The sequence below is a fragment of the Lichenostomus cassidix genome, chromosome 9 (assembly GCF_008360975.1).
Source record: "Lichenostomus cassidix isolate B80296 chromosome 9, HeHo_3.0, whole genome shotgun sequence".
Lineage (NCBI taxonomy): Eukaryota > Metazoa > Chordata > Aves > Passeriformes > Meliphagidae > Lichenostomus > Lichenostomus cassidix.
The window spans coordinates 16,406,633-16,428,261 of record NC_139490.1 but is presented as its reverse complement, the minus strand read 5'-3'; the positions used below and the strand labels follow the sequence as shown (position 1 = coordinate 16,428,261).

The 21,629-nt window shown below is 42.8% G+C and overlaps 1 protein-coding gene across 4 annotated transcripts; it reads left to right on the top strand.

The window, feature by feature from the left end:
• Nucleotides 1-2,119: 2,119 nt before the first annotated feature.
• Nucleotides 2,120-21,070, top strand: LOC146433365 (guanylate cyclase soluble subunit beta-2-like). Of its 4 annotated transcripts, XM_085069640.1 has the most exons (17): nucleotides 2,461-2,834; nucleotides 3,677-3,750; nucleotides 4,630-4,724; nucleotides 4,917-5,077; nucleotides 5,481-5,580; nucleotides 6,690-6,910; nucleotides 6,997-7,102; nucleotides 9,017-9,120; nucleotides 9,637-9,657; nucleotides 9,796-9,853; nucleotides 11,426-11,746; nucleotides 12,397-12,545; nucleotides 14,752-14,898; nucleotides 15,165-15,319; nucleotides 16,804-17,018; nucleotides 17,107-17,229; nucleotides 17,949-21,070. In XM_085069640.1, exons 1-17 carry the CDS (start codon nucleotides 2,511-2,513, stop codon nucleotides 18,098-18,100), a joined length of 2,526 nt encoding a protein of 841 aa, XP_084925766.1. In that variant the 5' UTR covers nucleotides 2,461-2,510; the 3' UTR covers nucleotides 18,101-21,070. The 4 variants fall into 4 exon arrangements, 3 of the variants coding, with proteins under 3 accessions (XP_084925767.1, XP_084925766.1, XP_084925765.1); XM_085069641.1 differs by lacking the exon at nucleotides 2,461-2,834 and adding an exon at nucleotides 2,120-2,271 and having other exon boundaries at nucleotides 9,637-9,853; XM_085069639.1 differs by having other exon boundaries at nucleotides 2,463-2,834; nucleotides 9,637-9,853.
• Nucleotides 21,071-21,629: the final 559 nt, after the last annotated feature.

The following is a 21,629-nucleotide window of genomic DNA, read 5'->3' as shown; positions in this document are numbered from 1 at the left end:
AGCACAGTCCTCAGGCTGCTGTTTGGATATGAGCACTGGACACTGAGTTGGCTCTGGGAGGAAGGAAAGGCTTTGTTCTGGTGCAGCCCATGGAGAGCTTTTCAGACATTCCTCATCTGGAGGTGTCCTGTGCCCTTGGCAAGAGGCTCAGCCTCCCAGGACAATTCCAGTGTGTAGCTCTGTCTGAGCCTATCCCTTTCCACCCTATTTGTTCTGGGAAGCAAGAAACCTTCTGAAACCAAAGCCATTCTGCTCCAGCCTTCCCTGTACATACCCAAATACACCTGCTCGGCTGCAGCTGGTGGTGTCAGTGCCAAATCTCTGCAGTGAGGTCCAGTATAGTCTGGGAGACCCGAATGTGCTGTGCCAAGAGAGACCAGAATCACCATCACCAGAGCACAGCAACAGATGGGAAAGGGGAGTATTGTTGTCTTCATTTTACACAGAGTGGGCTGTGATACAGAAACATGTTGGGTGTTGTCTTTGATTAAAGACTGGTGGTTATACACAGAAATAGCTGCTGATCTCAACATTCTAGGAAGTACTGATTACATTGTGCCAAAGGAATAAAGAATCCTGAAAGAGTCATACCAGAAGTGTATTATGAGTTTTATATCTCTTGCTTTCTGTTTTGGAAGGTTTGTGTTATACAACTAGAGACAACAGAGGTGGCTGAGGATGCATCATGGGCCAGGGCCTGCAAAGGGTGAGCAACCTAATGACCAATCCTGACTGGAGGATTCTGTATCCAAACTTCTCTCATAATGACAAACAGACCTGAAAAAAACAATAGGATCAATTTACTATGCAAAGAAGGGCTAAAGCAATAATAAATTCAATTCCAGTATGATTTACCTTGTGCAATATAGGTACTAATGTGAATTTTGGATAACTTACCTGAATTGCATCTCCAAATCCTTCTGATAGTTGCTAATCTGTTACTAAAATCACTGTGTTGCTTATTTAGGTGTCATACAATGATAAAAAGTAAAGATACTAAAGTACTGGAAGAGCGGATACTAAAGTTCTTATTGTAATTGCATATCCCACCAGTGACTCAGGTTTTATAAATCTGAAAATGAGTTTCATTCCTGTATAATAGAAATTAATTTATAAATTGAAGGCAGTAAGCACACCCATTCAATTCTTAGATGATGTGGTGTTTATTCCCATCAGGTGGGTGGTTGGGATGTGTGTGTGGATCCAGGACCACCTCTTGCCCTGCAGCAGGCATGGGTGCTCCTTGGAATCACAGCACAGATAGAAATCCAGGAGATAGGCCATCTGTTGTGCTGGCCAATGCTAGCTCCAACAGGTGTGTATTTAAACAAATATTTGATATTGTCCAGGAAATACAGAGGGGTTTGTGTACATGTTTCTATGCTAAACTAGTCCTCTACACACAGCAGTGGGAATTTCAGCAGGGCATGGACTTTTGTTAGTTTTCTTCCCCAGGACCTGACTGACCAGGCTTTGGCACCAGATGCAGTTTTTGAGAAGAGACCCAGTTTATTATCAGTGAGGTCACAGGAGAGTCTCCCATGTGTGTGGGACAGAAAGGCTGAGGGGAAGCTAGAGGAGGCTGTGGGAGGGCAGGGACAGCACAGGGCTGGTGGGAGGGCTGTGATTGCCAAAAAAGCAGCACTGGTGTAGGGCTTTGACCCAGGTTTGGATGTACCTGCTGAACACACAGAGCACTGGAGTGCTGAGGATCAGAGACAGAGCCACGAGCACAGTGCCTCAGAATCACCGCAACCTTCCCTGCCAGACAGGCACACAGCCCTGGCTCCATACACAGTCCCCTAGAGCGTCCCACGACCCCTGACGTGGGTGACACAGGGCTTTCACCACCCCCAGGGCTGCCTGGGCCAGTTTGGCTGATGGAGGACAGAAGCTCATCTTTATCAAGGGGAGAGGGGTTTTCCCCAGTTCTTCACTGTGTCCCCTCAGGACTCACTCTCAAATCACTCAGATCTCTTACTCTACAAATCGTTATTTCAAGAATAAACCTAGGGAATGGGACAACTCTGCCAAGCACCAAACCCCATGAATTCATTGCACCTAGCACCAATCACTTCTTTTCTGTTAACACCCCTGCTGCTGTCCTTTCCTCCTGGACAGGCTGGGCGGCTGCAAACATGGGCTGGAGGATGGCAGCCACATGCAGGGAGCTTCACTTTTTGCTTCTCGTCAGGCCTCTGGCAGCAACTCACAGCGTGGTAGCACTGGAATGGAAAGTGCTGCTTCTCCCTACAGACCTCCTGTCCTTGGGTAAGGGTGGCTGTTGCCTCCACCATTTCTGCTCCTGCTCCACTAAGGGCAATTCTAAGAAAGCAGGGCAAGAAACCTCCTCTGCTCTTGTCACTCTCCCGGCTCCGTGCCCTCCGGAGGTTGGGACCCGATGATGCCGGCCGTGCCAGGCAGTGTCCAGCCGGCGCTGACCGCACCGCGTCCTGCCCGGGCTCCAGCAGCGGCACGGGGGAGCTGCGGGAGCTGCCGTCGTGCCGGCGATGCCGTGGCCCCGGGATGCTCCTCGCATTCCGAATTGCCGACACAGCCGCAGCTGCGGGGAACGCGCGTGTTCTGCGGAAAGCAGCCGAGCCCGCGGGGGGCGCGGAGGGGACCCGGGACCTCCCCGCTCGGGGCCGCTCCGAGAGCCGGCCGTGTCTGCGGCCACCGGGTGCCGCCGGGTGTCACCGGGTGTCACCGGGTGCCAGCGGGTGCCAGCGGGTGCCACCGCGGCGGGCGAGCGCGGCGGGGCCGGGCCTGGCCGGGCCGCCTCCCCCCGGGCCGGCAGCGGGCGGTGCGGCGGGACCGGCGGCAGCGGCAGGATGGTGAGCGGGGCGGCGGGGCGGGGGCACCCGGGCCGGGACAGACAGACAGACAGACAGCTCCTGCCGGGGACCGACGGACAGACAGACAGGTAGCTCCTGTTGGGGACAGATAGGCAGACAGGTAGCTCCGGTTGCGGACAGACAGCTGCGGCCGCGGACAGGCGGACAGGCAGCCCCTGCCGGGGACGGACGGACAGACAGACGGGCAGCCCCTGCCGCTGGCTCGCAGCCCGAGAGCGGGGCTGAGCGCCTGGTGCCGCCGTGCCGGAGCAGGATGCTGCCCCGCTGGCTTTGGGGCGTTCGCCCCGCAGCATCCTTGGGCAGCCGGCGGTCTGGCCGCGCTGCTCGGGCCGCTGCTTTAGATAACGTTTCCCCACGGGCAGTGCAGGTCTGTCAGGCTGAGGCACAAGGCAGCAGGCACAGCACAGCACAGCACAGCACAGCACAGCACAGCACAGCACAGCACAGCACAGCACAGCACAGTCACCCCGATGCGGCAGCCGTGCGTGGCTGCTGTGCCCGCGCTGCAGCTCCCGGCTCCGGCTGCAGGCTCCGCGCATCCCTGGGCGGCAGTGCCGCCAGCTCCTCTGCGAAACACCAGGCACTGCTTGCTCTCTTCTGCTGAATGCTTGTGAAACGCTGAGGAGAAGCCTGCGCTGTTTTCTGAAAGACATAATGGCTGTCAAACGTTATTACTTTCTCTTTAGGCCGTCAAGCATTATTACTTTCTCCTTTGAAATATAAAATTAGGAGAGGAATCTGAAATACAAAAAGGTGGCGTGTTGGGGCGGCATTTGAACAAACAATATGCCTTTTCCATCTTCATGTATTTGCTTTTGCAGTATGGATTTATAAACACGTGCCTGAAGTCTTTGGTGGTTGAAAAGTATGGTGAAGAGACATGGGAAAAATTAAGGTAATGTGTTCCCAATAAATGTAGTGCACTGAAAGAAAACATTTAGGAATTCAGCAGCAGGGGATATAATTTCTCATTGGTAAATGGTAGCTGATGTGTATATCAAGTAATTATTAGGAGTAACTCACAAGGCAAAAGCAGGAGTTTCTTGCCTTGTAACACTTCATCCTCTGATACTAATTTGTCCCAATTAATTTGTCATATCAGATAATTAAAGATGACATTTAGTCTTATAGACAATTTTGCAATAGACTCGCTGGCTCACTGTGACAATATTGAGAAGTAATTACACTGAAAAGATGTCATCCTTAATATAAAGTCAGTTTAATTCCAGTACTCTCAGAAAAGCAGCTAATTCATGGAATCATAGATCATCTGGTTCCAAACCCCCTGCCATGAGCAGGGAACCTTCCACTAGACCAGGATGCTCAAAGCCCCATTCAATCTGACCTTGTATCATGCCTGGTTTTTCTTTTCATGATGAGCTACATGGTATTTCCAAGATACATAAATGATACTTAGATGCATACATATATTATCCATTGAAGGCAAATAATAAAAACCCCAGTTTGTGGAGTCCCAAGAGCTTGATATAATGGCCACATTGAATGACAATCCAGTAGACCAGAAGACAAATGAAGACTCCACTTACTCTAATACCCACAGCATGATGTCCTAATCCTTGGAAGAGTTTACTGTAACACCATAATGTGAAATGGAGAGGTGGACACTACCATTCATCCATGTTAAAGCAATGTAACATTAAACTTACATTATTAGGTGTAAGTTAGTGTGTTCCAATATAGTGCCAGTTGGGTCACCCAAGCATGTTGTATTTACAGCACTGCTGAGACAAGAATATTGTCTTCTCTATTGTAGGCTGCAGGCTGGAGTCCAGGATTCTTTCTTGACTTTTGAGGTTTACAAAGATGAGATCACAATGCAGCTCATTGACAAAGCCTGCAAAGTATTAGGTATGTGTGAGCATCCTCAAAAATGAACCATCCTGGGTCAAGCCTGAGACTGCAGCCCAGGTTTTCTCTCCTGTGCCTTTTGGAATGCCTTCCCTATGTTGCTAATTTTCTGCCTTCATTCTTAACCCACCTGACAGCATTGCAAGAACTTCCAAAACTTTCTTATTCCTCAAAGTATCTTTATTTTGCCAGGTGTTCCTGCAGACATGGTTTTGAGGGAGTTTGGAAAGTATTTCTTTGAATTCTGTAAACGCTCAGGCTATGACCACATGCTGAGGACACTGGGTGGAAATCTCTATGAATTCATAGAAAACCTGGATGCATTGCACAGCTACCTGTCCCTTTCTTACCAGGCAAGTCCAAGTAGTAACTGCTGAGCAGGTATGGATGGACTCTGCCAGAGTTCATAACACAAGAAACAGCATCTCATAGGTGTGAATAAATAATGGAAAAAATCACCAAACCATGTTCTCCTGTGTTCTGAAAAAGATTACTCCAAAATGTTAGGACAATTTCTAAAAATGATTGGTTTTCACTAGTCCTCAACATTAAGTATTATTTAGTACATTTGCTTTAATGCATAGCAGATTTTTCTTCACAGGTGAGAATATTTAATTTTCTGTTTTTCAGCCTTTTTATATTACAATTTATGTTATTAAGGCATTAGATGCTTTTGTACAAGTGAAATTCATCAGTAGTCTTTTTCAGAAAAAGATATTGCGTTTTGGTTTTGGTTTTGTTTGTTTTTTTCCTCAGGAGATGAATGCACCATCCTTTAGAGTAGAAAAGAATGAAGATGGGTCAATGCATTTGCATTACTATTCAGACAGAAGAGGTCTGTGCCATATTGTGCCAGGTAAGGAGACAAAATACAGAGTACAGATCAATGCAATACATATACAGAGTAATCATATATCTGCAGATACACTCAGAGCTCAGTATCTTTTTTCAGATGAGGACTGGCCATGGAATTGAAGCCTGGCAGAGTTCAGTCTCCAGACACCTGAACTCAATATTTCCCTACTGCCTGATCATTCCTAGCTCCCAGTAACTTTCATCAAAATTTATTGTATGACAGCCCAGGCCATAAATGTCCATTCTTGCTGTAGAATTCCCTTCCTGAAAGAAAAGTTAAACTTCATGGTGTGTATTGTGTCTAAATGTTTATTAATTCTCAGTGACTTGTGCTCTTTAAATTACAGTGAAGTAGAAATTCTAGTTGAGTTGAGGACATTCATCCCACCTGTAGTACATCCAATCTGTAAAACTCCTACTGACCCCTGCTCAAAACTGAATCTCTTACCAGCATTTCCCAGAACCTCCAGAGCTGTACTGGTGCAGAGATTAGACAACTATAGGTCTGTAAGAGATGATCATATTCAGTTCTTTCATAAATGATGCTGAATTTAGAAGTTCACCAAAACTTCTCCCTTTGTCAAAACTCATTTCATATTGAAAGCACAGAACTATTTAGAATTTCAGACAGTGCTTTTGATGTCACTGTCCAGTGTTTTGCCTAACACCTAATCAGAAATGAGAGAACTGATTGTGCATCTGCATGAAAGGTATTTCCTGCCTTTCAAAATATAATATTCCTCACTGACTGAAATAGACTGTATAGCAGAATCTCTTTAGATTCCTTGCACTTTTTGGGTTAATGGGAATTCATATTATGGCTCTATGGCTACTTGAACACATTCTTCACATATCCTGCTGAGCTGCTCCTAGTGAAAATAAGCATTTGTCCTCAGCCAAGGCAAAAGCAGCAGTGAGTTTAAAGCTGACCTCCTATGTGCATATTCTCATCATGGCAACGGCAGCAAGAACGACATGGGTTGCTTTCTTCTTCCAGAGTCCTTTGGAAAAGTGATTTCTGAAACAGTGAAATTCCACTGTGGGCCCTCTAAAAGGGGAGTTGAAAAGGTTTTGTTCTTGGCAATACCTTGTCTTTTGTTTCCCCTTCAGGAATCATCGGTGCAGCAGCCCTGGATTTTTTTAACATTGAGATTTCAATGAAAATAGTCAATCAAACAGAAGAAGAAGAAAGAACTGGGAAAAAAGAACATATTGTTTTTCTTGTCACTCAAACCCCTCTATTTCCATGCAAGGAAAGAAATGAATTTTCTTCCTCATCTCAATGTCTTGTTGACACTGAAAAACAAATTGAGAACCAGCTGAATAAAGAGGTATTTTAATATTCATTATCACCATATTACTAAAATACGTTTAAAGTAAAAACACCCTTGAATTTTTTTTAAATTTATTTCAACAGGGCCTTGAAAAAGCAAAGAGTACAAATGAAGACAGAGGAAACTCTGTTTGTCCTGTTAAGAAAAGTCACTGGAAAACATTAAGAGGAATAATCACATTAGGAAAAGGTGAGAGATCGTTCAGAGGGAGCTTGGCATAATTTCTGAGCCTCTTCAGTAAGAAAGTCAGCAAGCCTCCTTATCCCCACCCACCCATTTTGAAGTTACCATTTATATTTCCTCTGCAACTTTTCAAAATGTTTCTGGTTACGTTTCTTTCCGTTTGACATTGATGATCAAAGAAAAATTGCAGATAATAAGCATGCTTAGTAATGACAGATACTTAAATGGAATATGACCTGTCACTTTTGTCTCTTAAACAGGGCTTTCATCTGAAAAGTGTTCTTCTGTAAAATGCCATTGTGTGGTGAATTTGATTCTTCATTCTTATGTCACTTGGTTTACAATGCTGAATTTGAAAGTGTGTTTTTTAACTTGGTTGATACAACTCCTTCCTGAAATTATCAACTGTAGTAAATTCTGAAAGCCAAGTTACATCCTCCACTACCAAAAGTCCACTGCTAATCTAGTAATCTCTGTTCATACCTGTACATAGTAGATGTTTACATATGTTTGTAACATGGAAGGAATTTTTCAGTTAGGATCTTTCAATTCCCCAAAAGGAATGAGAATCTAGCTCAATATTGCTGAGATGTCTGCATTCTGAGATGAGTGAAAAATTGAGCCTGATATCACCTGGTGCAGTGTCGCTGTTGAGCAGCTAGCAGAGTAATGAAGGCACCAGTTCTCAGTGGCAAGAAGGAATGACCTTTATTGTTTTGATTTCATCACATCTATAGAGTTCTCAAAAGTCACCCAGATTGGTCAGTCAGAAGCCTTCCCCCAGGCCTGACTGGCCAGACCTGCACTGTCCAAGTTCTGGGACACTGTTCCAGTAACATCCAAACTTTATTTATAAAACACAAGAAAATTCTCGTGGGAAAAACCTGTGCTAGCCACAGTGCAGTGTCACTGCATTACAAGGGTAGATATATTGAGTAAGAAACTAATATATATTTAAAATAAAATTTTAGATCAGCATTATCAATTAAAAAAAAATTCTTTAGCTATAAGTGTGAGTTATCAAGAGGCAGACCGTGACAAATTAAAAACCGACATTGACTTCCCCTGAAGCAGTAACAGGTCTAAAGGCTAGGTTCTAAATTTGTAATATTTTGCACCACTCTCCTGAGATCCTTGAACATTTGTTCTCAGCAGAATTTACTGGAGTAACTGCCATAGCCACCATCGGGGGGGAAGAGATCACTGGAAATAATCATCCTTTTGATTCTTGTGGGTTGCTGGGAATCCAAGTTTATACTGTGAAGATCAAAGGGTTAGGGTGCTTCATTCAAAAGATGAGCTCTTTCGATTATTTTACCCATTGTATTCCTTTTATAAAAATATCTGCCACTGAGCACAACTTACTCTGTAGATTTGTGACCATTTTGTAAAAAATCTCAGGGAAAGTAAAATAGAAACCAACCAGTAGTTTGGTCTCTTTGGTGCTATAGACACTATATATATGGTTGATTGTACAGGAGACTAAAACCCAGAACATGCTGGTTTTTTTTCTCTAAGTGCTCCTTAGTAGCTGGCAAAGTGTATTAAATCCACTTCTGTGCACATTTTTGGGGGATGTAGCTGTGTTACATTGCTATGGCATCTGCAGATTCATAGAGGAGTAACATCTGCAGTTGTTCATCTATTCTTATTTTCTCCACATAATTTCATGCATCTAGTGCTCTCTGGTTTTTGTGTGCTTAAGTTTTAAACACTCAGCCAACTCAGATTAGCTGCTAATCAGCTGTGGATTACACTGCAGAGTTTAGCACAGATGTGTGCACATTTCTGGGCACACACACTGCTTTGTCCTCACTCATTATAATACAGGGTCCTGTCTCACTGAGTGATAAAAAGGAATGCTGACTGATTTTATAAAGTGCAGCCTGATTAAAAAACTACACATTTATCTCACCACAGGTAAGCTCCTGAGAGGATTTGATCCTGTTTATCCCAAGAGCCTCTGGATTGACACAAAAACGTTTTGCAATGGACTTCCTTTTCATATGGTTTTTGACAAAGAGGTAGGACAAGCATGTGGTCAGGGCTGCTGTTTTATGAGCTCACATATGATCAGCAGACTAAAGGAGAATAACTAAATCTCTACACATGGTTAAGAGGAAGTAACTCATGGCATCTATTAGGAAATTAATATTTGCAAGGTGTTTTATGCCATAGTTATTTTCTTTTTGGAACACAAGACACTCTGGTATCTCTAATTTTCTCCTGCAGCTACCTGTGAGGCTGTTTTTTAGGCCTGCACAAATGCAAGCAGGGATAATAGAAGATAGTTTTGGGTTTTTTTCACAATTGATAGGAAGGAACATTTCAATAACAACATTCCTTTCTTGGAGCTTTTTCTTGCCATGAAGGGCATGCATGGAGCACTACACTAACAAGTAGAAATTCTGCTCAGAAATAAGCCATGTGCTGCAGCAAGGCTAAGTGTGTGGAAATGTATAAACAGTGATCATCTGTAAGCTTGGTCTGACCCCAAAGGAACATGAATTATAACACATGGTCCATGTTTTCTTTTTAAGCTCAAAGTGAAGCAAGCTGGGGTGAGCATTCAAAAGATTGTACCTGGCCTTCAGACCATGGGCATCTGCTTGGATCAGTACTTCAGGATCATTCACCCAGAAGTACCCTTCACCATCTCCAGCATTCAGAAATTCATCAACAGCCAATTTGTTTTCCAGACCAGAAGAGAGATGATGCCTGAGTCATGGAAAGAACGGCCAATGCTAGAGCTAAGAGGTACTTCACTGTTTTCAATAGCATAAGTGCTCGTATTGAACCAGGAATTATGCTGAGGTGCACTCCTGACCTCACATAAAATCCTATAAATAGCCTTTGGGCAGTGAGGAGATTAGATGGTTCTGTTTAGAGAAACAGTGGATGCTTGTACACCAGTTCTGCTATCACCTCACCAGATTTGGAAGGCTTTTGGTCAGAAACAACCACTCTGCTCCTGTTTGAAAGGCTTAGAAATATGGTGGTTTTCTAATGCTGCAAAACCCACATGTGAATACATGATTTGATCTTAATTTATGCCTTTGAGGGGAGTTTTTTGCTACTGGCTGGGTTTCAAGTGTGATTAAAAATAGATTAGTTCTCTGTGCTTTTATTTTTTGTAGCACATTTTCAGATTCTGATTTCTGTCTTCACACACCCCCCCAAAGTCATGTAAGAACTTACCAGTTAAAAATATCTCAGCAAAAAAGATACTGTGTTTGCTTTATTTTTACTGAGAGAACTGAATATGGAATGATGCTCTGCTTGGTGTAATTAACTATAATGACATCTGGTTCAAGTATTCTGTGACTTCAGTTTTGCTTTTCTGAACTATGTAATGTGACCTAATTTTCTCTTGTCTCCTTTCACCTTTATGTAATGAGTGTCAAATCTTGTATTCCTGAGATTCAGAAAAAAACTAAGAGCTTAGTTTACCTTAGGAGACCTTGAAAAAAGTAATGTTACCAAAATAAGGAACTTTGACTAGTCATGGGTACAACTGTGCTTTCTCTTATGCTCTAGGGGTTAATTCACCTGGTATTTCTGATGTTTCAATCCTCTTAGTTTTAAATCTGTTCATCTTTAAACTGCCCTAGGGAAGACGTGAGGGAGAAAAAAAGAAATAGGAATTCCTAGATTGCTGTTTAGAAACCAATGATGCTTATGAAGTGAGATAATAATAATAATAATAATAATAATATTTAAAAATCAGAATCATAATCAATCCTCAACCAAAACCCAAAAACCAGAATCCCCACCAAAAATCCCTTTTACCTTTCAGGTATTTTCGGTACTGCTTATTTAGATTATGATAATGACTGAAAGCTCCAGTTTCCAGGAAGGAAAGTGCCATTGACTTTACTGGGGCACGAACTGTGCACTGTGAAAATAAACTTCACGTGTTTTGTTAATTGCTGCGAGTCTCAGCTCCCCTGTGCATGATGGTGAATGACTGGCTTCAGGAGCAGCTCAAGAACCAGGAGGAGAGGAGGGATAATGGGGAGGGCAGTGGAGAGGAGAGATGTGAGTGCTGGGGTTCCTCATGAGGAGGATGGACTTGAGTCACAGTTGGGCTCTGCCCAGCACCTGCAGTGAGGGAGTGACTCCTTCCTGGCTCCTGACATTTTATTTGCCCAGTGTGGCTCCTCTGAATAGGTTTACCTTTAATTCACAGGACACAAGTCCCTGTGGTGATCCAGACCCTACAGAAACCCCTGGTCCTTAGAACCCATCCCCTAAAATTAACACCAGTAACACTGACCACCATGCAGAAGGCCACAGTGCTGAAAAGCCTTGTTCCACTGTTGCACACAGGCCAGATGCTGTGGATGGAGTCCCTGCAGTGCATGCTGTACCTCTGCTCCCCTCTGCTCCGCACTCTGCACGAGCTGGAGGAGCGGCAGATGCACCTTGCAGACATTGCTCCTCACGATGTCACCAGGGACCTGATTCTCCTCAACCAGCAGCGCCTGGCGGAGATGGAGCTCTCCAACCAGCTGGAGAGGAAGAAGGAAGAGCTGCGGATCCTCTCGAAGCACCTGGAGGAAGAGAAGAAGAAGACTGAAGCTCTGCTCTACGCCATGCTTCCCCAGCACGTGGCCAACCAGCTGAAAGAGGGGAAGCGAGTTGAGGCAGGTGAATGAGCAGGGTGCATTTGGGATGTGTGACTTGTGCATCAGGAGATAGTGACACTGAGAATGGGGTGCTGGCACAGCACTCTGTTTTGTGACATTCTTGGGTAGGAGGATGACCACAGACCCTTAATGTCACTGATAAAAATTAGGCTATTCTTTCAAAGAAAGTTTGGGAAGCTTTTTGCCAAAATTGTTCCTTAGGTGCTGAAAGGTGGTGGTAGCTACCCATTCAGTGAACAAAAGTCAGTGTTTCAACAGTAATCTGAGACTTTTGTTTTAATGTGGGTATACAGGAAAATGAGGGCTCAGAAGTGAAGGGAGTAAAGTGGCCTTTGCTAGAAAATTCTCTTAGTATGTTTCTGCTATCTATAAACACAGAATCATGATGACTCCCATTGTTAGTAAGGGTAGCAATAATATGCCTAAAATCCCTTTAGTAAGCACATACATACATGATAACAGGGGTAACAAGCTAAGTGTATCCTGGATATGATGTATTCAGATGTCTGGGTTGTTTGAGATGTGCAGTGATTCCTGTGCATGAGTATTACAGCTGAGAGGTCACAGAATGATCTTTCCAAACAAGTCTCAAACAGATACCATGATTGTCCAGCCATTACAAACACTTACCACTGTTCCTTCTGCCCACAGGAGAGTTCAAGGAGTGCACCATACTGTTCAGTGATGTGGTGACCTTTACCAACATTTGTGCCCAGTGTGAGCCTATTCAGATAGTTCTCATGCTAAATTCAATGTACCTGAGATTTGACAGACTGACCACGGTGCATGACGTGTACAAGGTATGAACTGATTGAAAAAGGCAGTAGAAATTTTTTCTGGGTTCTTTTTGTTTTGGTTTGGTTTTAAATGTACTTAAATTCTCTTCACCACAGCATGTTTTTTATAAGCCATAAAATATTACCTATTTGTAATGGCCACACAAACTGAAAAACAGGGAGAAGTGTGAAGAAAACTGTTTAAAATTTTTTGACAGGAATGCAACTTCTGTCATAGGCTAAAGCCTCTTTGCACAACACTAATACCAGAATGGCAGCTCTTTCATACATCCCTCTCTCTCTCCCCTTTCTCAAATGCATATCCAACATGAATAATTTTCCTAGTTCCTTTGTTTGAACTTGTTGTAAATAGGTCACTATATCACTAAGTGTCTCTTTTGGTGGGAAATAGCATTATAAACAACAACCAGGTAATACCTAGATTATTTTTATTTCATAGAGATCTAGAGATCTTCAGCAATGTTGTCGATCTCCTGCTGACCCCCAGAGAGCATCAATTAGACCTAGACTGTAATGCTTTTGGTCTCCAAACTGTGCTGGAAAGATCAGAGCCCTGGCTGGCCTATAATAATACTGTTATTAACACTTCCAGAGTTACCAGACTTGATGTGCTAAAGAGCAGTTCCAAAGTTTCTGTCTCTCCCCAGGTCATTAAATATTTAGGAAGGCAGAAATAGTAAAGGGTGAAATCCAAATCTCATTCACTCCTTGCTCAGGCAAGGCATGCAGTTCATCCCACAATAAATTGTACTGGGAAATCAGAAGCATTTCTGCCTTGGCAAGGATTCTGTATTCAATAATTGAAGCACCCAGGATATGGCCCACAAATTTTAGGATAAATTAGCATCATATTCTATCTAAATCATCCATCATGAGTAAATGATCTGTCACTATAATAATCTCCCCTTGATGCCTGTATATAACTCCTATTAATATTGAAGGAGGTTACTGGGGTACAGAGTGCAAGGATGAGATTACTATTGCAGGGAATTGGGAAAGAAATGAAATAGTGGCATTGATCAAAGAAACTTGGCCCAAGCTTATAAACATCTGACGTTATGAATAAATCTTGTTAAATTAAATCTTCTACTGCTGCTGAAAAATAATTAGGGTATCTATTTGCATTAGTAGCTTTTTACAGTTGTTTTTAATCTGTTACAGAAAATTACTGACATCACTGTGGGTTTGGCTATCTGATAGAGGCATGGACAGGATCACATTCTTTGAGACTGATGTGCTGAACAGTTTTAAGTCATTATGTTAATAGACAAACCTAAATATTAAATTATGTTTCCGCTCCCCTATTGGTATTAATTTTTTAGAAAGCCAATTAATCTAACTGAAAAGAACTCTTGTTTATTGATGATAAACAGGCCAGTGGAGTCTCATAAGAGGAATTTAGAAAATTTCCTTACTGTGTAACAGACTTTTACAGTGAATTTTAAGCATTTGAGAATTCTCTGTTCTATTCCCAGCAAAGTTTCTGGTACAGGAACCAAATCCAAAGTATTTCTCAGGTATTTTATCAAGCATTTCAAGGAGACTGGATGCCTGATGGAGGATGAACCCTTCAGCACTGGTCTCACAGGCTGCAGCTGTTGTGGGAAAACAGCTGGTTGTAGGGGAGGATGCTCCCAAATTGTTTAGCTCACACTGCGTTTTGTGACATCCCAGAGATTGGAGGTTCCTTCATTTCATGTGAACCCCATAATCATAATCATAATCATAATCACCAGTGAACAGGCTGCCTTGCTTTATTGTGACTTTTTAAAAAATAAATCCCTCTTAAATAAGAAATACGCTTTTAGCACCAATTGTGAATTAAAGCTAATTAATAGCACTCATCTATCAGGTAACCTCCTGGCTCAGGAGCCTGTGCCTGGGGGCAATTCTTTGCATAGAGCTCTGCCCTGGGTAAGAGGAAGGCAAACATTTGTCTGGAATTGCACAGCAGCCCTCAGTCCTTAGGGTCTCTCACACTGTTATCTAAAGTGGGTCAAGTGAGCAGGGACAGAATGTGCTGAAATTTTTAGTGTGGAGTGAAGGAAAGGATCTCCATCTCAAGGAAGCTCATGTGTGCTAAAGCTTTCCAGTGACTGGAAGCATCTTTTAAGAGAAAGGGGCAGTTGGTGCAGTAAGAAGAGCCCTCAACAGCAAAGCACTAACCTGAGTGAGCCATAGCTGATGTGCTTGTCCCTCTCAACTAAAGGTGGAGACAATTGGAGATGCCTACATGGTGGTAGGTGGGGTCCCTGTGCCTGTGCCCACTCATGCTGAGCGAGTTGCTAATTTTGCCCTGGGGATGATAATGGCAGCCAAAGGAGTACAGAACCCAGTTTCTGGAAATCCTATCCAAGTAAGTTAACACAGAAGTGCATGTGTGTCTGTCTGCTTCTTGTGCTGGGCTCCTGGTTACTGTATTGCAGCAGGACCTCAAAGAGCTGCTGCTGACTCCTCTGTATCTTTGGGCATTTTTCACAAAGAGCCTCTCCCTGTGGATATTTGATATCATACTGGTGTCCAGTGTTGTGTTGAGATGAACTTTTAGGTGGCTGGATAGCATTAAGAAAGATGTCAAATAACAAGTGACATTTTTGTGGGGTGTTTTATGTCTTTGTAAAGATTCGAGTTGGGATCCATACAGGTCCTGTCCTGGCTGGGGTTGTTGGAGAAAAGATGCCTCGTTACTGTTTGTTTGGAGACACGGTGAACATCGCTTCCCGCATGGAGAGCCACGGCGTCCCGAGCAAAATCCACCTCAGCTCCAGTGCCTACCAGTGAGTAACTCTGATGGAAACTCTACCTCTTCCAGTCTGTGCTAAAATCCACTGCCTGGGCAGCTGCACCGTTCAGCGTGGATGGTGCTTAGTCACTCATTTAAGCAGCTTGTAAAGGACAATCACTGCTTGTAAAGGGTTTTATTTTTTTCTAATTATTCCCAGTGTACTTATATATAGAAACAGAGGTTTGAGAGTCTCCATCCTAGAGAGCAAAATATTAAAAAGAAAATAATTGTGATAACTTAGTTGGAAGTACTGATAAATGGATGTAGATGCTAGAAAGACAGAACATTAAGAATATTTAATAACAAAAGCTTTAAAATCTCTCTGACTGAGCAAATAAATTTGTAGTGAAACAGTTTTATTTACACTTACTAAGAATTAACTGCATAAACAGCTATCCTCTTCATGCTGTGAGTAATTTACTTCCCAGAAACTCATGCTAGTAAAAAATTAATACTACATTTTCAAGGACTTTATGTACGTATAAAATCAGTGTGCAAGAGTGGAAGCAGACAACCTGCAAAGGAAGGAGTCCAACAACATTGTCTGGGCACTTAGGAATGATGGGGAAATGAGAACTCAGCTGGCGTTGAAATGAGCACCAAAGTTCAAAGGCAGTCAGAGGAGCTTCTGCTGTGTTAGAATATAAATAGAAGCACAGACCTGCTGTGGCAGGTGATTTAGTGACAGTGCCCTGGAGAAAGGCTGAGTCACTCAGGGCCTCTCTTGCCTTGCTCCTCACTGATGAGATCTTCAAGGTCCCTGCCAAGAGTCAGGGTTCAAGGAGTAGGGGAGCTATGAGTATTGGAGGAGGATCAGAGCAGGGGGGGTTTGAGACACCTCAGTCTACAGCAAGGCATGGGAGCAGAAGGGATCTGAGGGAATGAGAGAGCTCCTGGTGGCACTGCAATGCTGCTGGCTGGCAGCTCTGGGAAACCAGGACTGCCAGCACTGCAGCAGCTGAAGAAAGCCAGATGATACAGCTGTGTGGAAAAATGGCAAAGGGGACAGGGTGAAACTGTGGCTGATCAGCCTCATGTCAGTCCCAGTGAAAATCAAATGGCCATTTTCGGACACGTGAAAAAGGCAATTGGGAATAGCAAGGCTGGATGTAAAATAAATTAGTAAGTCATGCTTGACAGACCTGATTGCCTTCTCTGATGAAATGACTGGGGATAATTCTGTCTAGCTGATATTGGCTGCCTCAGTTCTTAATTTCCATTTACTGGTCAGTAAGAACCCTCCACCCTACTGAAGTATTTGACTATGCGATCCATTAATTTTTGATCAGGCTGTACGTGTAAAATTATGAAAGCAATGCAGACTTGAATAAACAGTTGAAACAAATCCTCAGTTGTTCATGAATTGAGACTCTTTTTCCCAGACTGTTGTGATTGATCACTCAGCCCTTTTAAAACATCAGTGTCATTTTCACTTGTCTTGAATTTTCATGTGTCATTTTGCTTCTGATACTTTAGGTGCCTAAAATACAAGAATTTTGAGATTACTGAAAGAGGAGAAATAGAAGTAAAAGGCAAAGGGAAAATGCACACATACTTCCTCATTAGAAATAAATCTGCAACTGAGAATGAGATTATGGGAAGGCCAATGAAAGACTTAGATTCTGGACATGAATCTCTTCAGTCCTTTCCAGAAGGCAAGACTGAAACAATACCAAGTTCTCATCAGCCAGGTAGAGTCAACTTGATTCGTATTTTCCTGCTTGAACAAATGAACGTTAATACAATCAAATTAAATGTGCTTTTCTGTTCTTCTTTCAGCTACTCAGACTCAGCCAGAGAAGCATCAGACCCCAGCTATTGCAATGAAGTATGTTGATGGTCCCATAGAGGCACAAAACAGCCTCAAAAGAAGAAATCAAATGAAAACTGGAGATTTAACAGGTAGTTATTTAGTTACCATCTCACAAAAACAACAGAACTAGGAAGTAACTGAGGTTTAATCTTGCAAGTTCTTTATATTCATCTTCTCAATAACCATTGCTTTACTCAAACCAGAAATTCATGCCAACATATACACATTACCCTACTGCACACTCTTTAGGGCCAGACAAATTTCACCTTTGGAGCAATCCCAGGTGCTGACTGTGCACGAGGGAGAAAGAAGCTGGCAGAGCTGCCAAACCCCAGAGCCCTTCTGGCAGTGCAAACAGAATGCATAAATGTTAGACAGCTCTTCACAGGGACAGACCCATGAACTGTTCATGTACACATCTTTTCCTAAAGAAGTAGTTCTGGGAGAGCCTTATTGACTCAAGAGAGAGCTCAGTCCTCAGGCCAGTCTGCTGTAGGAGTCAGAAGGATTTATTGCCATGCTCATGTTCTGTGGCCAAAGTTCATTCTCCTTTGAAGTAGCTGATACTGAGAGATAACAGATTTGATGCCATAACAACCTAATCAAATGCAGCAAGTCTTGTAGTTCTACTTATATGTTTTGTGGATTTTATACAGACTAAATATGTTGTCGCTAATTGCTAGAAAATATTTTACTGGCTTCCCTCCCACCTGCTCAGATGTGGTAGTTAATCTAGTATGTAGTGTGCTGACAAACAGAAATCTCTCTGGTCCTTAAAAACTCACGCTGCAGGAGTGTTTCCTTTCAGGCAAAACTTGTGATTCCAAAAGTGATGGGAGTCTCCATGGCAACCAGCATGCAGATGATGGTCCCCGTCCTCCAAACCAGGGAAGAGCCAAACCTGCTGCTGAAGAGCCACAGAATAGAAATGTTCGCTCTAATTTTTGCACTTTACTCTAAGTTTCTTACTTTTACATTAAACAGAGAAATTTTATTATGATTTTGTGCATTTTGCTGCTATGGGACTGATTTTGTATATGAGTACCACATGATTTTGTAAAAAAAAGAAAAAGACATTTCATCACAATTTTCAGTAAAAATAAAACAGCGGAGGAAATTTTTTTTAATCAATCTACATGGGTCGTATAATACTCCCAGTGAAGAAAGAAACCCTTGCAAGATGCTTTGAAGATGCATTTTTTCAGCCTGTGCCACATCTTTGAATAACCCTCTGTAAAAATCATGTGTTGGTATCTGATGCAGCAATCGAGAAAGAGGTGACTCATCCAGCTAGAAATATTCCTACTCAAATGAGCACTTGCCATAAAAGAAACATTCCCTGAAGTGACCATCTGTCTTGACTTCAGCACAGCCAACAACTTCCCCATGTAAGATTAGCAGAGTTCAATCTACGTTTTAACCACAATAACAGCTTAATCTCTTAACAGGTCTTTTGTTGGGTAAAGGCATTATGAAGCAGAAGTGCAGAATAGGTCTAAAACAACCAGTATTTTTGCATCCTGAAGAGAATATAATGTGTATTTGATAGCACCCAACAGTAAACCAAAAGCATCTGTGGTCTCTGAACCAGCCATACATGCTGTGTGCAGAAGGACATGGAAATGGTGGAGTTACAAAGCCTCGGATTTTACACAACACTGAAGGATTGTTCAAGGCCTACAACCTATCTGGGACCTTCAAATGACTTTCAAGTTTATTTCTCATTTTGTCACCCCAGATAAACAAAAAAAAATCCGGACTGCAGAAGGAGACTGTCAGCGCTGGAATTAATGTTACTAACATCACAGAAAACCACTGCATTAGGGATCAACATCTCTTGCCTGGTGTCAGAGGCTGCTCAGCTGAATTACTTCCATGCTGATATATTCTTAGACTACACCTGATCAGAAATGGCAGAGAAAAATTGAAGTTCATCTGTCAGGCATTTCAGACAGAGGAGCAAAATACAATGGATATAAAGCTTGTAGACAATTTGGTACATCATAAATTGTGCTCTCACTCCTGTAAATGGAGCTTGGAGTGGGTGGGTGACTTTGACAGGAGATGTGCCCTGCACACTGATTTATTACCTTTGGATGTGGATTCATTGACTAAGGATGCAAGCATGAGACCACTGTGAACTTTGAGCAAGAACTCACTGGAGAAGGTGATAATGTTACTCCTCTGTAACAGTCTGGAGCATCACATTTCCACCTCTGTGTCTGCAGCAAGAGAGGCTCTTTAAACACCCGACAGAGAGCTAAGACTGATGAAAGCCATATCCTCTTTATGGTATAACCAGATGAAATTTCACCTGGTTAGATTTTTTTTTTCAAATCTCTGAGACAGGAGCTCCATAGTCCAGGAGCTCAGCAGCTCTGTCTACATGAGCAATTAGTGCAATTAGACCAGCAGGGGAGGATGCATAGAGTGAAACCACTGGTGCTGTTGTGCACACCAGAGGTGTCCCAGGGGGTTTGCCAGGTGTGGTCCCATGCAATGAATACCTGTTAGCTTTTGGAGCACCTTAGAAGCACATCCTCTTAGTTCTGTCCAGAAGAGATCCATGGGTATGCTGTGGGTCCACTCTACAGTGTGAAACAAAGTGCAGTAAGTGGGTTTAAGCAGGAAATTCAGCCAGGAGTGTACTCATGACTCACTGAAATGCTGTTGCAGGCACACCTTGTGACAGGAGGACTTTCCACCATACAGCTGAGTAGCACTGTTCAGGGAGAGTGCAATTTTATGAATGGAAAGCTTAATTTATTTATTTGGATTTTGTTATCTAGGCACTATTCATTATTTTGGCAAGGGAGAGATGTACTTACTGTATGTTGATGCTGCATCCAGGGGTTAAAATTGTTAAGCTGGGTACCAAGATTCCCAGCACTGGAGTCTGTGCTACCCTCAGACACACAGCATCTAAATTTCACCTTCACCCTTGGTAACTTCTCCCCATCATCCCAGTGCTCATGGCTTTGTGCTTCTGTAGTACAACTGTAGCTTTAAAAAGACTTTCCTGAAGAATGAGAGTATCCAATTTCTCTCTCACTTACAATGACATAAATGTGAAGTAACAGTTAAATCAGCACAATCCCATTGGCTGAAGCCAGGAATCAATTCTGCCAGGACTTTTTTGTCTCCAGCCTTGAGATGTGTTTCAGTACCCTTGACTAGTTGTGTTGATGGAACAGAGAACACATCATTTAACAAACAGCAGTGGAGGACTCTGTCATTATTGGCATTTGCTGTGGAGATAGAAAGCCACTTTAGACCCAAGCACAAGCGTGGCACAGGAGGTTACATCTCTCAGTGGCCATGGGAATGCAGCAGGGAAGCTCTTGCTGTCTCTGCTGCTCTTGCAGTCCAACACCTGTGTGGCTGATCCCCACTGACCACTTCTCTGAAAAAAAGTATTTCCTGATGGAAATTGTCCAACCAGCCTGGCCATCAGTGAGTAGGGTTTGGCATATATTCTGGGGTTTAATATAGCTATATTACAGAGTAGTCTTAGGCAGAAGCCCAGAGCTCCTCTGAACTAGATGGATCATCTTGGGAAGAAGAAAGAAAAGAACTGTGGCTTCATTGCTGCCAGCATCTCTCTGTCCTTTAACACCTGCTTCACTGAAACCTTCCCTTCTTGCACTGAATAATCTATGGATGTTTAATATTAGAATGTTTTAATTGCCAGTAAGTGCTCCATGGTAAGTTACTTCATGCTGTCCTGTGGTAACAATGATGTGCTCAGTGGTTTCTCTGTGGCATCTGCTGCCATCTGGTTCTCCTGGAGATGCAGAGCTGGGTCAGATCTGCTCAGCTGCTTCTAAACATCGATGTGCCTGTGCATCATCATGTGTTCTTAAATCTGTAGGCCCTGCTAAAGACTGCAAAAATATCATTCAGAAATAAATCTTTTCATTAATACACCGACTGCCATTTGTCAATGACTATTTTGATTCCTTTCCCTCTTCTCACTTCCACCTTTTCTGTTCTCTTTTTCCTATAGGTCTATGAAAGTACACAGTCTTTGTGTCAGTCATGTGTCCACAGTGAATTGATGCAAAAAAGGGTGTGAGAATTCCCACATTCTAGGGAATGTGTAGCATTTGTTATAGTTACAGTTTTGTAATATTTTTAGTATTGTCCACTGCCTTGCCATTGAGGTTTATTATTTTCAGGAAGGATGGTATTTTCCTAGATTAATCAGCTCTATCCTCACTTGTTTTTGATCAACTATATTGAAGAAACCATTTTACCTGTAAGCAGTCTTCTTGGAGGATTATTGGCCACAAATGGGTTTGGTGAAGGACACCAGAGTCTCTCAGAATGCCTACAAAAAGTGATGTCTTTTTTTAGACCTTTTAGATTTCAGTATTAATGTGTCTGGCCTGAAGACAGTGCTTATTTTCACCTAAATATCCCAGAAAGGACTGAGCAGAAAAGAGAAGTGCTTCACTTCTTCACCACTGCTTCATGGAAGCTGAGGCTT

Excerpts from the sequence above, each read along its gene's own strand:
- LOC146433365 (XM_085069639.1), top strand. The coding sequence starts at position 2,511 with ATGCCGTGGCCCCGGGATGCTCCTCGCATTCCGAATTGCCGACACAGC. Across the intron at positions 14,899-15,164 it reads TTTCTGGAAATCCTATCCAA|ATTCGAGTTGGGATCCATAC; the intron begins GTAAGTTAACAC and ends GTCTTTGTAAAG. Across the intron at positions 15,320-16,803 it reads CTCAGCTCCAGTGCCTACCA|GTGCCTAAAATACAAGAATT; the intron begins GTGAGTAACTCT and ends CTGATACTTTAG.